The sequence below is a fragment of the Lobosporangium transversale genome (genome assembly GCF_002105155.1).
Source record: "Lobosporangium transversale strain NRRL 3116 chromosome Unknown BCR41scaffold_33, whole genome shotgun sequence".
NCBI lineage: Eukaryota > Fungi > Mortierellomycota > Mortierellomycetes > Mortierellales > Mortierellaceae > Lobosporangium > Lobosporangium transversale.
In genome coordinates, this window is record NW_019029011.1 from 391,815 (window position 1) to 404,580 (window position 12,766).

Here is a 12,766-nt window from a genome sequence, read left to right on the forward strand (position 1 = left end):
GCTCATTTAGCACTTTGGGTTGCCTTGAAGTCGGAGCGCGAACAGTGATTGGGACGCTTAGATAATACCCCGAGTCATTGATCTGAGAACACGGTTATTCATGCATTTTCAACGATTACACATCTATTCTTGGTTTCTAAATTTTTGGGCACGGCGGATTTTCAATGGAAAAGAAAGAACAGAGACGATGCTTTACTATTTATTCCCTGCTTGACAATTTTGCCAGGGTGCCAATTAAGCTTAAGTGACTGCGAAATTTAAGAGGACGCCAAATAACGGCGCCAACCCAGGTTGTCAAAAGGACTCTATAGCCTTTGTCATGTGCCTATTCAGGCAAGCAAATGAATGGTATGAGCGTCCAGCCTAAGGAAAATGTGTAAGCACCAAAGTCCGGGACTCAAAAAGCTCCTTTCTCGTCGCCTGAATGTCTGGCTGTGGAAGTTTTAGTCACGTGATGAAAGATACAGCAAGATGGTAAACAGCCTGTGTGTTGATCGACGCTCCCATTCTTTAAGCAGCGAGTTATGACATCAGATCTTAAACCGACAAAGTCGCCAGCACGGGGCAAAGGACAGGGCACCCAGCCTGTCATGACTCAAAGGTCACTTCTCTCATTCTTCGGTACATCTACCCCTATATGTGCCACCAACGATAATGGAGCTGACATGGCTCCCACTTCTCCACAAGACATGCTGAATGAAGCATCATTATCAGGATCAACGACATCAGACTCTATTCTCCGGACACCTGTCAAGAGTAGTAATAAAAAGGATGATAAACAGGTAAACATATTCTCACTCGAGTCGCCGTCGCCCTTATTCTCAACAGATGAAGCTGTTTTGCGAAGCTCTTCAAAACGCAAAACAATAGACCTTGAAGAGGATGAAAATGAACAGATGAGTCCCTTGACAAGGGATGAATCGCGATCGGTCAAGAAGTTTGCAGCTGCCGTCAAGAATTTGTCGCTCAACTCACCTGTTCGAAAACTGCGTCCGGAAGATTTTAAAGATGATAATAACAATGAAGACAATGTGGTGACGGGACAGGCGTCAGGCACGAGACGATCGGTAAGTTTATTTCGAGAACATCTTTTAAATAAAAAAAGCATACTACTGAGCTTCTGGCCCCAAGGGACATTAAATAATTATTATAATGATCAATTGGATACAATTAGAGCCGAGGCATTAGAAGGATTCATTATGCAATATCGGACGAAGAAGGCGAGGATGATGGCCATGTAGGAACGGCCAAGAAAACTGAAGCTCTTAGGAAGAATAGAGTCAACTATGATGATGAAGATTCGGAATACGAAGCACCGGCTGCATTACCTGAGGATGACTTTAATATGGACATCGGTATGATAATTTTTAATCCGGATCCCGGTATCGTCATGATAATATAGGGATACTGTTTAAAAACGGCTGTTTGATTTTACAGTTATTAAAAATACATCCTTATCCTTTTAACAGATGAAGCAGATCTGGATGATAGCCTTCTTGAAGACGATGACGATGCTCCACCATCGCCTACACGTCATAAGCAGCCTATCTTAAAAAACAATCCACAGCAATCTGTATCAGCCAAGCCCGTAGCTACGGCCAGTATCTTTAATAAACCAGCATCCTCTCCAAGTAAATCAACATCATCACCAGCGCGTCCCACACTCTTACTCAAAGACGATAAAAAGAAGGAGCGTGCTGCCAAATTTGAAGAAGCAAATACCGGCCGATATAGATGGCTTCTGGATATTAGGGATGCAGAAAAAAACCCTATTGGTAGGTTAACTTGTTCATTCATTATAATTTGACATAGCAGAAGCAGCAATGTGAAAATAAAAACTTTTCTAATTGCATAGAATACGTTTTTCCTTATTTGGAAAATAGGTTCTCCAAACTATGATCCCAGGACGCTCTATGTTCCCGATGATGCATGGAAGAAATTTACAGAATTCGAGCGTCAGTTTTGGGAAATCAAGTCGAAACATTTTGACTCTATTGTGTTTTTCAAAAAGGGCAAATTTTACGAGCTGTACGAGAACGATGCTGACATTGGACACCAACAATTTGATCTCAAGCTCACAGATCGAACCAATATGCGTATGGTCGGCGTACCCGAGTCAAGTTTTGAATACTGGGCTGCACAGTTCATTGCCAAGGGCTATAAGGTTGCAAGAGTCGATCAGATGGAGACCGCACTTGGCAAGGCTATGCGTGAGCGTGATGGAGCCATTTCAAAGGCTTCAGCACAAAAAGTCATCCATCGAGAGCTACATTCGATTCTGACAGCAGGAACTCTCACAGATTCAGGGCTTTTGACCAACGAGATGGCGACATATTGCATGGCTATCAAGGAATTGACCAGACAAGGAGCGGAGCATTTGCCTACGCAGTTTGGAATTGCATTTGTTGACACTTCAACAGCTGAATTCAACCTAGCAACGTTCTACGATGACATGGATAGAACTAAATTTGAGACCTTAATAACTCAGATTAAACCAAAAGAGATTGTTGTTGAAAAGGGTGGTCTGAGTATGAGAAGCATTCGGATCTTGAAAAACAGCCTAGGTCCCAATACTATCTGGAACCATCTGCGGCCGGTATCAGAGTTTTTTGATGAGGTCACAGCACTCGATGAGATTAGGATTCGCGAATACTTTGGCCCTAATACCCCAGGAACAGTGGCCACAGAATGCTGGCCATCTGCCCTACAGAAAATGTGCGACTGTGCCCCAGTAATGAGTGCACTAGGCGGTTTAATTTGGTATCTGAGATCGGTAAGCGATAAAAAAAAAAAAAAAAAAAAAAAAAAAAAAAAGGCGCAGGACAATTTAATGTCCTAACTTCATCAACTTTGGCGAAATGGACTAAATTTGTTGATTCTTTTCCGTGCTTCCTATATTCTATTAGTTGAAACTGGATGAAGAGTTGTTGTCCTTTAAGAATTTTCACATTTACGATCCTGTTCGTCAGGCATCAACACTCATCTTGGATGGACAAACTCTCTCAAATTTGGAGGTTTTCCAAAATAACAGTGATGGCACGGAAGCTGGCACAGTTTTTCGACTTCTCAACCGGTGTGTTACGCCATTTGGCAAGCGGCTCTTCCGTCGCTGGCTCTGTCACCCCTTGAGATCGAGCTCTGCCATCTCTGCACGACTGGATGCTGTTGAAGACTTAATGCGCGTACCTGGATTTTTGGAGCTATTTGAGGAAAAATGTGTGAGGTTTCCAGACCTTGAGCGTATCGTGAGTCGAATCCACGCGGGTTCATGCAAAGTTTCAGAGTTTCTCGTTGTCCTTTCGACATTCCGAACTATAATCGTAAGTTTTTTACTATTTTTATTTTTTTTTTTTTTTAAAAAAAAAAAAAAAAAAAAAAAAAAAAAAAAAAGGAGGGAGAGTATGGGAACGGACTATGAACTAATACCTGGCGCTAAAATAGGATACAACACGTCGACTGAGCTCATATACAGAGCAGTTCAAATCAAAGAAGCTTGAGTCTGTTCTTGCGGAGATGCCTAACTTAACTCCATATCTCGACTATTTTAATGAAGCTTTTGACCAGAACCTTGCGGCAACAGAAGGTGATATTGTCCCTTACCCCGGCTTTGCTACAGATTATGATTCCAACAACGAAGATTTTAAACAGCTTGCTTCTGAGTTTGCAGAACATCTTGAGAAGGCCAAACGCCTGTTAAAGACAACCAAAGTTATTTATAAGGATCTCGGTAAAGAAATATATCAGATTGAGGTGTCCAATAAGGTGGCTGTCCCTAAGAACTGGAAAAAAATGTCGGGAACGAACGCTGTTAGTCGATACTATAACCCTGAGCTAATCGCCCTTGTCAACAGACTGCAAGAGGCTAAAGAAACTAAGAGTGCCATTATGAAAGAGCTTCAAGGCCGTTTGTATTCTAAATTTGATGAGAACTTCAAGGACTGGCTAAAAGCTGTCAAAATCATGGCAGAGATCGACTGTCTTGGATCGTTGTCAAAGAGTAGCTCAGCTCTTGGTTGTAAGTGTTTTTGCTCTTCAAAAGATCTTAAAATGCTTCTTCGTCTTATATTCAAATGGATTTGTTTTCCTTTCTGTTTTCTCAGCGCCTGCTTGTCGACCAGAGTTTGTGGAGAGCGAGCAATCAGTCTTGGAGCTCGAGGGAATGCGCCATCCATGTGTTATTCCAGGTATCGCTTCTGATTTTATCCCAAATGACACGGTTCTCGGCGGAAATAGCGCCAACTTAATTCTCTTGACAGGACCCAATATGGGAGGTAAATCAACCTTGCTTCGGCAGGTAAGCAGTTAATATGTGATCTATAAGGCTAGGATGGTATTGTTGTTTTGAATCATGATTGTTTTCTATCCGCATATCGTAATATCTGACGGCTATTACATTTTTGATGTGCCTTAGACTTGTATCGCGATTATCATGGCCCAGCTAGGGTGCTATGTTCCTGCTGAGAAGTGTAGATTGACGCCCTTTGACCGGATTTTTACTCGTATTGGAGCTAACGACAATATCCTGGCTGGACAATCAACATTCATGGTAGAGCTCTCAGAAACATCCAAGATTTTAGCCGAGGCTACTGACCAGTCAATGGTGATTCTGGATGAGCTGGGACGAGGTACAAGCACATTTGATGGGTATGCAATTGCATACTCTGTTCTTCATGAGTTATCGACTCGAATCGGATGTCTGGGATTATTTTCAACGCATTATGGTACGCTTACGACAGAGTTTGAGCGGGATCCAAATGTGGCATTGAAGCACATGGCATGCCAGGTGGACCAGACCAATCGCGAAGTAACCTTTTTGTATAAGCTCATCGACGGAGTATGCGAAAAGTCGTATGGTATGAATGTTGCTCATATGGCAGGTGTACCTCGCAAGATTGTGGATCGAGCTGAAGAGATGGCAGAGGCATTCGAGCTTAAGCAGGAAACAAAATGGAAGGAGGAGAAACATTTGATGCGAGGCACCAAGAATGTAGGACAAGGCATAATCATGGATTTGGCCTACTTGCTCAGTCGTGTCGACTATGATCATACAAAAAAGAATCAAAAGAATGCAACGATGGGTATCAACGAAGGCGGCCAAGGTGGAGCAGCAGCAGCAGCAGATCATGACGATGGTTCCGTAATCCCTCTGAGGGCCAGGGCCCGACATCTATCAAAAGAGCAAGAGTCAAAAGTTCTAAGACGCATCTTTAAGAGCATGGCCTGTTTGTAAAACAAAAAAAAAAAAAAAAAAGTACTATAAATAAAAAGAATAAAAGGATTACAAAGTTATTACTGGTTGTCCAAAACAATTAGTTTTTTGGACAAGTGAGTCTCCTATGTTAGGGCAACGTAAACATCTGAAGTAACATTACATTTCGATTGCTTTGAATTATTCTCTTTCTTTGTATACGCTTATTCTTCGACCGAAAACTTTATTTAATCGACAAAACTGCTGTTACAGCTCCATCATTACATCATTTTTTCTTTTGATTCCGATTACTATTTGTTTAGTGGTTTAAAAGCCGAAAGGCGATCCACAGAGATTCTTGTCCCAAGACTGAAGCGACTCTGCATGCTTAGGAAGACTAAGTGATCCTGGAGCGCCGCCGTGACTGAGTGTCTTGTGACGACGGGTGGTGCTGACGCAAGCATCCGAGCTCTTACCCGCACGCAAGTTACAGATGGTGTCGGTCTTGCATTCGCTGCCAGCAGCACAAGCTTCCTCACGCTTTGCAGACTTGCTACGGAAGGTCCAGAATTGTTGGAAGGCCATGTCGTTATTCTCGAAGACTTGTGTAACATTGTGCCACCATGCAGCAGTCAAAGGCTCATTCGCAGCCACAGGAGCAAAGGCGCCGTAAGTCTGGCGAGCAGAGTACTCCAAGTGCCAGTTAGGGGTGCCACCCGTGGCATCCCAGTTGGCAGCCTGGTCGAGATTGGCAATATAAGTTCTGGAATCAAAGACGTTCCAGCTCTTGGTATCGACCTCATAGACACGGAAGCCAGGATTGAGGTTTGTAAAGGGTGTGACCGAAGGTCCAATCCACGCGGTTCCAATGGCGTTACGGGCACTCTTGGAGCTACCTGGGCCATAGAAAAGAGCAAATTCATCGCGATGACTGTGACCAAAGAACTGCTCCGCAATGACATGAGGAGAGTAGCGCTGGACGGTTTGATAGTATTGGGCAGACCAGTTCTGGAGGCAGTCTGTCTGTGAAGGACTAACATGACCAATGATCCAAACACGTTCACCAGCATCCTCAGCAGCTTGGAGTTGAGCAATAAGCCACTTTAGCTCACCATAGGGATCATGGTCGTTAAGGTTGGCCAACAAATGGAAATTGTTCTTGTAGCAAAAGTTGGTGTTGAGGGAAATGATACGTAAACCGGGAGCAGGGCTAGCGGTATAAGCACCATAATTCCTGACAGTGTTGACAGCATCCTCCGGTAGCCAGCGAGACCAATTGTCTGCAAGGCTGTTATATAACCATGACATGTCATCTCCAGACGAAGGTGTGGAAAACAAACTAAATGGATGCAACCCACGGTAACGGTTAATATAGTATACATTTTGCCCAAAATTTAAGGTTCAACTTAGTGTCCATTTTTAAGTAAGCAATAGATGATCAAACAATTTTCCAAAACGTCTTTGATCCAAATACTACTACAAAGAAAAAAGGGTTTGCCACACTATCTAGTATTATAAGTAACTTACTTTGATGGGCCAGATTCATGGTTACCAACAGCAGGATAGACCCTGGCCGGAAGCTCCGACATAGCCTCATAAGCATTCTTTTCAATGGGTAAAACCGTCTCCTTTGTCTGAAGCCAGACGTCGTGTGGGGGAACATCGCCCGTCAATATCACAAAGCTGACATTAGCAGCCTTGGGAACAAAATTGAGTAGATCTTGTGTTAGTTTGACCGGAGTGTCACAGCTGTATTCGCCCCAGGAGGAAGCAGGATGCACAATGGCCGCAGCAGAGTTTGCGTTCTTGCTGCAGCATGTGGGTTTATCGCATTTGGCCTCTGAACCAGGTGCGTAGAGCTCATCGACATGCCAGCTTTCGTAATAGGGGGGAAATAAACAATTTTAAATTAATATTATGAGAAAGAATAGACCTTTCTTTTTTTTTTTTTTTTTTTTTTTTTTTTTTCCTTACTCAGACAAATGAAGAGCCTCGATTCGTTGACCACTGTGAGCAGGAGGGGCAGCATTGGTAGGCTTGGGCTTTGGGAAGACGATTGTGTTTGGCTTGAGTACTGGTGGAGAACAAATACCAGCAAGAGCGTGACACACGTACTTGCCATCACCTTTAGAGAAGTTGACCTTTAAGATAGTGTCGACAACGACAGGACCATAAAGATCGACCAATCCGTCACACTTGTTGTTCAGTCGCCACGCACACCGATTCCATTTTTAAAATATATAAAAAAAAATAAAAATATGCTAAATTACAGTCTATCACAAATACATCTCCATACTATTTTTCATCTTTTTTTTAAAAAAAAAAAAAAAAAAAAAAAAAAAAACTTACGACATCAGTATGCTGTCCCATTAAGGTTGGACAAAGTTTCCTGGCAGCATCCATTGCCCAACCCTTATTCAACAAAGCGATATCTTTGGCGCTACTGATAGCAGCTTCACAAGCCTCGCATTTCAAGGTATCAAAAGCCTTTGTGAATAAAGGAAGAAGCTTGTCCACAATCCAGTCACGCTTCTCAAGCTGATGAAGAGCAGGAGCTGGTGCAGCGAAGACAGCTGTCGCAGCTACCAAAGAGAGAATAACCGAAGAGACAGCGATTTTCATGATTTCTCGACAAATAAACAGGTCAAAGAGAGTGAATGAGAACGAGGGATGTATAAAGAAGGGCGGAAGAGAGTGTATGAAGATCGGCTAGTAAGGAAGGTTAGACGGAGCGAAAGGAAGTTATTTTTTCTTTCGTTAAGCTACCAAGTAAGGTGAGAATGGAATGAGTGAAAATCCTTGTGGGTGAGGAAGGAAAGCTGGCAATAAGCAAGGGTTCAGAAATACGATTTGTGGGAGACACAACGGGTATTTATAAAACAACCAAAAGCTTATGGATGAAAAAATTACCAACCAAACATTGGTAATGTAATGAATGATATCAATAATTATAATAAAGATCTTTGACCTAATGGTGTTCAAGAGACGATCGGTCAATCAGGGGTATGTTTGCATGGTTTACATGCATGGGAGAATGAAGATACCACACCTTAGGTCTGAATGGGAGTAACGGGTCTCCTTTATTGATTAGAAAGTACGTTTCCGATTGTTGGTAGATATTATTCAACAACTGCTTATGTGTTACATATGTCTATTCCTCCTTCGGCGGTATTGTGTGGAGAATATATAACTTTCTTTTCTTATTATGGATGCTGACCTCATACTTATTCTTGCCTTGCTCCAATAGATACTGAAAAATCGAGGTATTCGTTCTAGAGATGGCCGTGCGTGGTGAGTTTCGGATTTTCCCACTTGGCTTCGTTTTACTAGAGAATGAACGAGAGCCCTCTAATTTTAATTTCCTCCGTTTGTCAATTTGCCGTGCGTCCCTCAGGCTCCAGATGGTATGACAAGGAGGCTCACCGCTTATGCTTTGTGTATAAATGCGAATATGGAATGTGTGAACGTATGAATGTCTTCGCTAGACACCTTGTCAATACACACACCTGAACATGCTCTCACTCTCTGCGCTATTTAGCACACACACACACACACACATTATTGACCTCTTACCCTTACCTTTCAGAAAAATAAAAAAGATCAAGGCAACTCGGATGCGCCCTAGCTCATGAAAACACTCTTGGATAACAACTGACAGTATACTTGTTGAATCTCTTCTTAATGAACGTCGTGATTAGCATGTGTTTGCTTCCATATATCTATGCACAGTATTTTCCGTCTCCACGAGTTGCAGAATCACTACTATGCAGGGCTCCATGGATCTTTTCTCAAACCTCTATCGTTGTTGTGGAAACATATTTTACTGCAATACTTGTCATAGTGATTTTGATTTTATTACGAATTGAAAGCGCTTTCTGGTATTAACAAATGTGTGATCATGCATCTGTGAAAATTTAGTTGTAAGGGACTGGATTTGATTTTTTTAAAGTTGTGAACTCAGTCCGCACAGTTTCTTGTTCCATGGCTGGGGCTCAGCACGTTTGTAAAGAGTGTGAAGACCAGAAGCGTCGGCCTCATGCTCCTCATCTGAGCGCTTGACTGAGAACTTAGTTCCTGAGCACGAGTCGGAGCTCTTGCCGGCACGCAAGTTGCAGATAATCTCCTTAGGGCAAGGACCTGAAGCAGGGCAAGCAGGCTGTCCAGCGGCAGACTTGCCATGGTACTTCCAATACTGCTGGAACGCCGCGTCATTTTTCTCAAAGACTGTGGTGACGTTGTGCCACCAAGAGGCGCTCAAGGGCTGGTTGTCAGCAATGGGGACAAAGGCACCATATGCCTGACGGGCAGAGTACTCCAAATGCCAGTTGGGAGTAGCACCTGTAGCATCCCAGTTAGCAGCTTGATCAAGATCAGCAATGTAAGTTTGAGAATCAAAAACGTTCCAGCTCTTGGAGTCGACCTTGTACACACGGAAGCCAGGGTTCAAATCAGTATATGGCGTGACAGAAGGCCCGATCCAACCAGTTGAAATAGCATTATGAGTGTTCTTAGCTCCAGGGCCATAGTATAATGCAAACTCGTCATAATGAGTGTGACCGAAGAATTGCTCAGCAATGACGTGAGGAGAATAGCGCTGAACAACTTGATAATAAAGAGCAGACCAATTCTGGAGGCAGTCTGTCTGTGAAGGTCCGACGTGGCTGATGATCCAGACACGCTCGCCAGCATCTTCGGCAGCCTGAAGTTGAGTAATAAGCCATTTCAATTCACCGTTGGGATCATAATCCTTGATCTTGCCGTAGAGGTAAAAGTTGAGAGTATAGCAAAAGTTGGTATTGAGGGAAATAATTCGCAGACCTGGAGCAGGGCTGGCAGTGTATGCACCATAGTTCTTGACAGAGTTGACAGCATCGACTGGCAACCAACGAGACCAGTCATCAGCCAAGCTGTTGTACAGCCAGGAGAGATCGCCACCAGTTGCTTTAGTGGGGAATAAGCTATATATTGGATTGTGAATGGACAAAAAAGAACGAGCATTAGTTAGCTTTTTTTTTTTTTTTGTCAAAGAAATAAGCAGAACAAAATAGCGGACAGCTTTGCATACTTTGTGGGTCCAGTTTCATGGTTACCGACAGTTGGGTATACTTTGGTTGACAAACCGGCCTCCATGGTACTGTAAGCAACCTCCTCAGCCACCACTACGGTCTCCTTAGATTGCAACCAAATGTCATGGGGAGGAATGTCTCCGGTCAAGATCGTAAAGTTGATCTGAGCAACATTGGGGACAAACTTGAGCAAGTCTTGACCCAGCTTCACGGGAGAATCACACTTATAATCGCCCCAACTGGAAGCTGGGCGCTTGGGAGTCAAGGGCGAATCTACGAACTTGCGGCAGCACAGTGGTCGGTCACAATCGCCTTCTGCCCCAACGACGTACTCATTATCGACGTGCCAGCTAGATTATTTTATTTTTTTTTTAAAAAAAAAAAAAAAAAAAAAAAAAAGAAGGTTAGACAGGCTTTCATTGATTTCATATAGTCAAGCAAAAGGATAGAGACATACTCGGATAAGTGAAGAACATCAACTAAAACGCCGTTGGGAGCAGGAGGTGCAGCATTAGCGGGCTTAGGCTTAGGGAAGGTGAGAGTTCCAGAGGTGATTCCTTGAGCAGGGCAAGCGCCGAGGACCTGGTGGCAGATGTATTTGCCGTCACCCGAAAGGAGGCTGGCTTGCATAACAGCATCTACTAGTACGGGTCCTTGAGTGCGGACAAGGCCAACACACTTACAAAAAAAAAAAAAAAAAAAAAGATGGGTACCAGATTAGGATGTGATCAGTCCAGAAATGTGATTTGCTTGAAGAATGAATAGAGGAAGCTTCCTTTTTACTTACAACATCTTTTGGCATGATCTTAAATTCTGCACAGATACCTTCGGCAGCATCCAGAACCCAGTTCTTGTTGAGAAAAGCAACGTCCTTTGCGCCTACGAGAGCAGCTACACAGGCACCGCATTCAAGGCTCTTGATAGCTTTCGCGAACAACTCCTTCAGCTTGTCAAGAACCACTCCTCTCTTTTCGAGGTGGGCAGGAGCCACAGGGGCAGCATAGATTGAACTAGCAGCTGCCAATGACAGAATAATGGTAGAAACGTTGATCTTCATTTTTCTTTTCTTTTGTTGTCGTTAATAGTGGCGTGTGGGCTGGAATTAAAGATAGTCCCGGAGGCAACCGAGAAAGGGAAGGATGGAGTGACTAAAGAACGTCAGAAACAAGGATTCAAATGCCGAGGGTAAATATGGGTTGTATTTATACAAAAAAAAAGAAAAAAAAAAACGGAAAAAAAGAGAGAGAGACAGAAACCAGAGTTACCATCGAAGGTTCCGACCATGTGTCTGGTTCCATGTTTGTTCCTGGGTATGGCATTGCATCACTACAGGGACATGTTTGCGGCATTGAATTATTGAGTGGCCGTTGTTAAGGAATGTGTGGAGTACATGCAGCGAAAAATGCAGATGCGTACTGTACCTTCTGTCTTGTATTCAAATCGAAAACTTTCAACAAATAAACAAACAAATTATTGACTGGCAAAAAAAAAAAGCGCTAGTGTGAGAAGAGGGATGGTTGGCTGTTGCAAGGTTACGCCTCAGCCAACCATTGAAGATGCAGACGCCCATGACACTCTTTCGTGGACCACAACGTTGTTATCTCGATTATCATTTTCTGCAACACTCTTTCTCATAATTCATCCTTGACATATAGGCATGAATGTGATTGTTTCTTCGGTCCGGAAGAAGAACAAATCTTGACATTATACAAGTGTTCGTCATTCATAGCATTTGAGAGCATCCATAGATGGATGATTGAGCCTCTTTGGTGCAAAGTCTTGCTGTGATTAACTGCATTCTACTGAATGCTATTACTCTGAAATCTGAAGGCAGCTCAATGTTTGTCCTGTCAAGCTGAAACGTGATCGTTTTGTGCCCGTTATTTTTTATGCCTGACTTTGAATGTAGGTCGAATCCTACTTTAAGATTATCGTCTCTTCGCTTTTTTTCCCGGAATCACTAACATTTTCCACTTGCCGGTTAAATGGCCTTGCCCATCACTGAAATTGTACGCGATGTTTGCACATGATAGACGTATCTTTTCAAATACAACTGATGTTGAGGTTTCCTTCTGTCAGGCAAACCGGTATATACAATTGAGAGACTTAATGATAGAGCTTTGCATGCACTGGCCCTAACACCGCTGTCATTTGTCCTACCTCCTATTTTTTTTACAAACAACAATGGAAGGAGTATAGAGATATAGAAGATTGTTTGTATGCTCTTCGACTTGGTTATGAGGATGAAAAGAACTGTAAACAATTGAACAGGGTTTTTCTTGTTTGCATATATCGGTAATGCAAGTACCGAAAACTTGTCATCAGAATTGCCCATAATGGGATAGAGGCAGAATGGACGGGAGTACGATTCATAAGAAGATCCTGGTCATGTACCCCCCCCCCCCCCCCATATTGTTGCTATAATGACACCCACCATGCATTTCTCAAGCCATTTTAACGTCTTCGCCTCTTTGATCCCATTGAAATGCTCTTCCTTACTTCTAGGCAACCA

The 12,766-nt window shown here is 43.0% G+C and overlaps 3 protein-coding genes across 3 annotated transcripts; 1 reads left to right on the forward strand and 2 right to left on the reverse strand.

The window, feature by feature from the left end:
- Positions 1–342: 342 nt before the first annotated feature.
- Positions 343–5,230, forward strand: BCR41DRAFT_424092 (muts domain V-domain-containing protein; the record flags this gene model as incomplete). Its single annotated transcript, XM_022030371.1, has 8 exons — positions 343–1,067; positions 1,175–1,355; positions 1,470–1,775; positions 1,884–2,773; positions 2,907–3,320; positions 3,442–4,015; positions 4,101–4,294; positions 4,412–5,230. Exons 1-8 carry the CDS (start codon positions 525–527, stop codon positions 5,228–5,230), a joined length of 3,921 nt encoding a protein of 1,306 aa, XP_021879022.1. The 5' UTR covers positions 343–524.
- A 219-nt stretch (positions 5,231–5,449) lies between these two features.
- Positions 5,450–8,012, reverse strand: BCR41DRAFT_325485 (Metallo-dependent phosphatase-like protein). The gene is made up of 4 exons (XM_022021586.1): positions 7,538–8,012; positions 7,163–7,383; positions 6,716–7,063; positions 5,450–6,527 (listed from the first exon to the last, which is right to left on the reverse strand). Exons 1-4 carry the CDS (start codon positions 7,808–7,810, stop codon positions 5,516–5,518), a joined length of 1,854 nt encoding a protein of 617 aa, XP_021879023.1. The 5' UTR covers positions 7,811–8,012; the 3' UTR covers positions 5,450–5,515.
- A 1,488-nt stretch (positions 8,013–9,500) lies between these two features.
- BCR41DRAFT_325489 (Metallo-dependent phosphatase-like protein) lies at positions 9,501–11,403 on the reverse strand (the record flags this gene model as incomplete). Its single annotated transcript, XM_022021587.1, has 4 exons — positions 11,042–11,403; positions 10,712–10,932; positions 10,254–10,604; positions 9,501–10,146 (listed from the first exon to the last, which is right to left on the reverse strand). Coding segments are annotated over exons 1-4 (1,488 nt in total), but the record flags the coding sequence as incomplete, so codon positions are not given.
- Between the last annotated feature and the right edge of the window lie 1,363 nt (positions 11,404–12,766).

What these genes read in the sequence shown, in the direction of transcription:
- BCR41DRAFT_325485 (XM_022021586.1), bottom strand. Translation starts at nt 7,810, where the DNA reads ATGAAAATCGCTGTCTCTTCGGTTATTCTCTCTTTGGTAGCTGCGACA. An exon ending in TGGGACAGCATACTGATGTC is followed by an intron (nt 7,384 to 7,537) that starts GTAAGTTTTTTT and finishes CTGAACAACAAG; the next exon opens with TGTGACGGATTGGTCGATCT. An exon ending in GAGGCTCTTCATTTGTCTGA is followed by an intron (nt 7,064 to 7,162) that starts GTAAGGAAAAAA and finishes CTATTACGAAAG; the next exon opens with CTGGCATGTCGATGAGCTCT.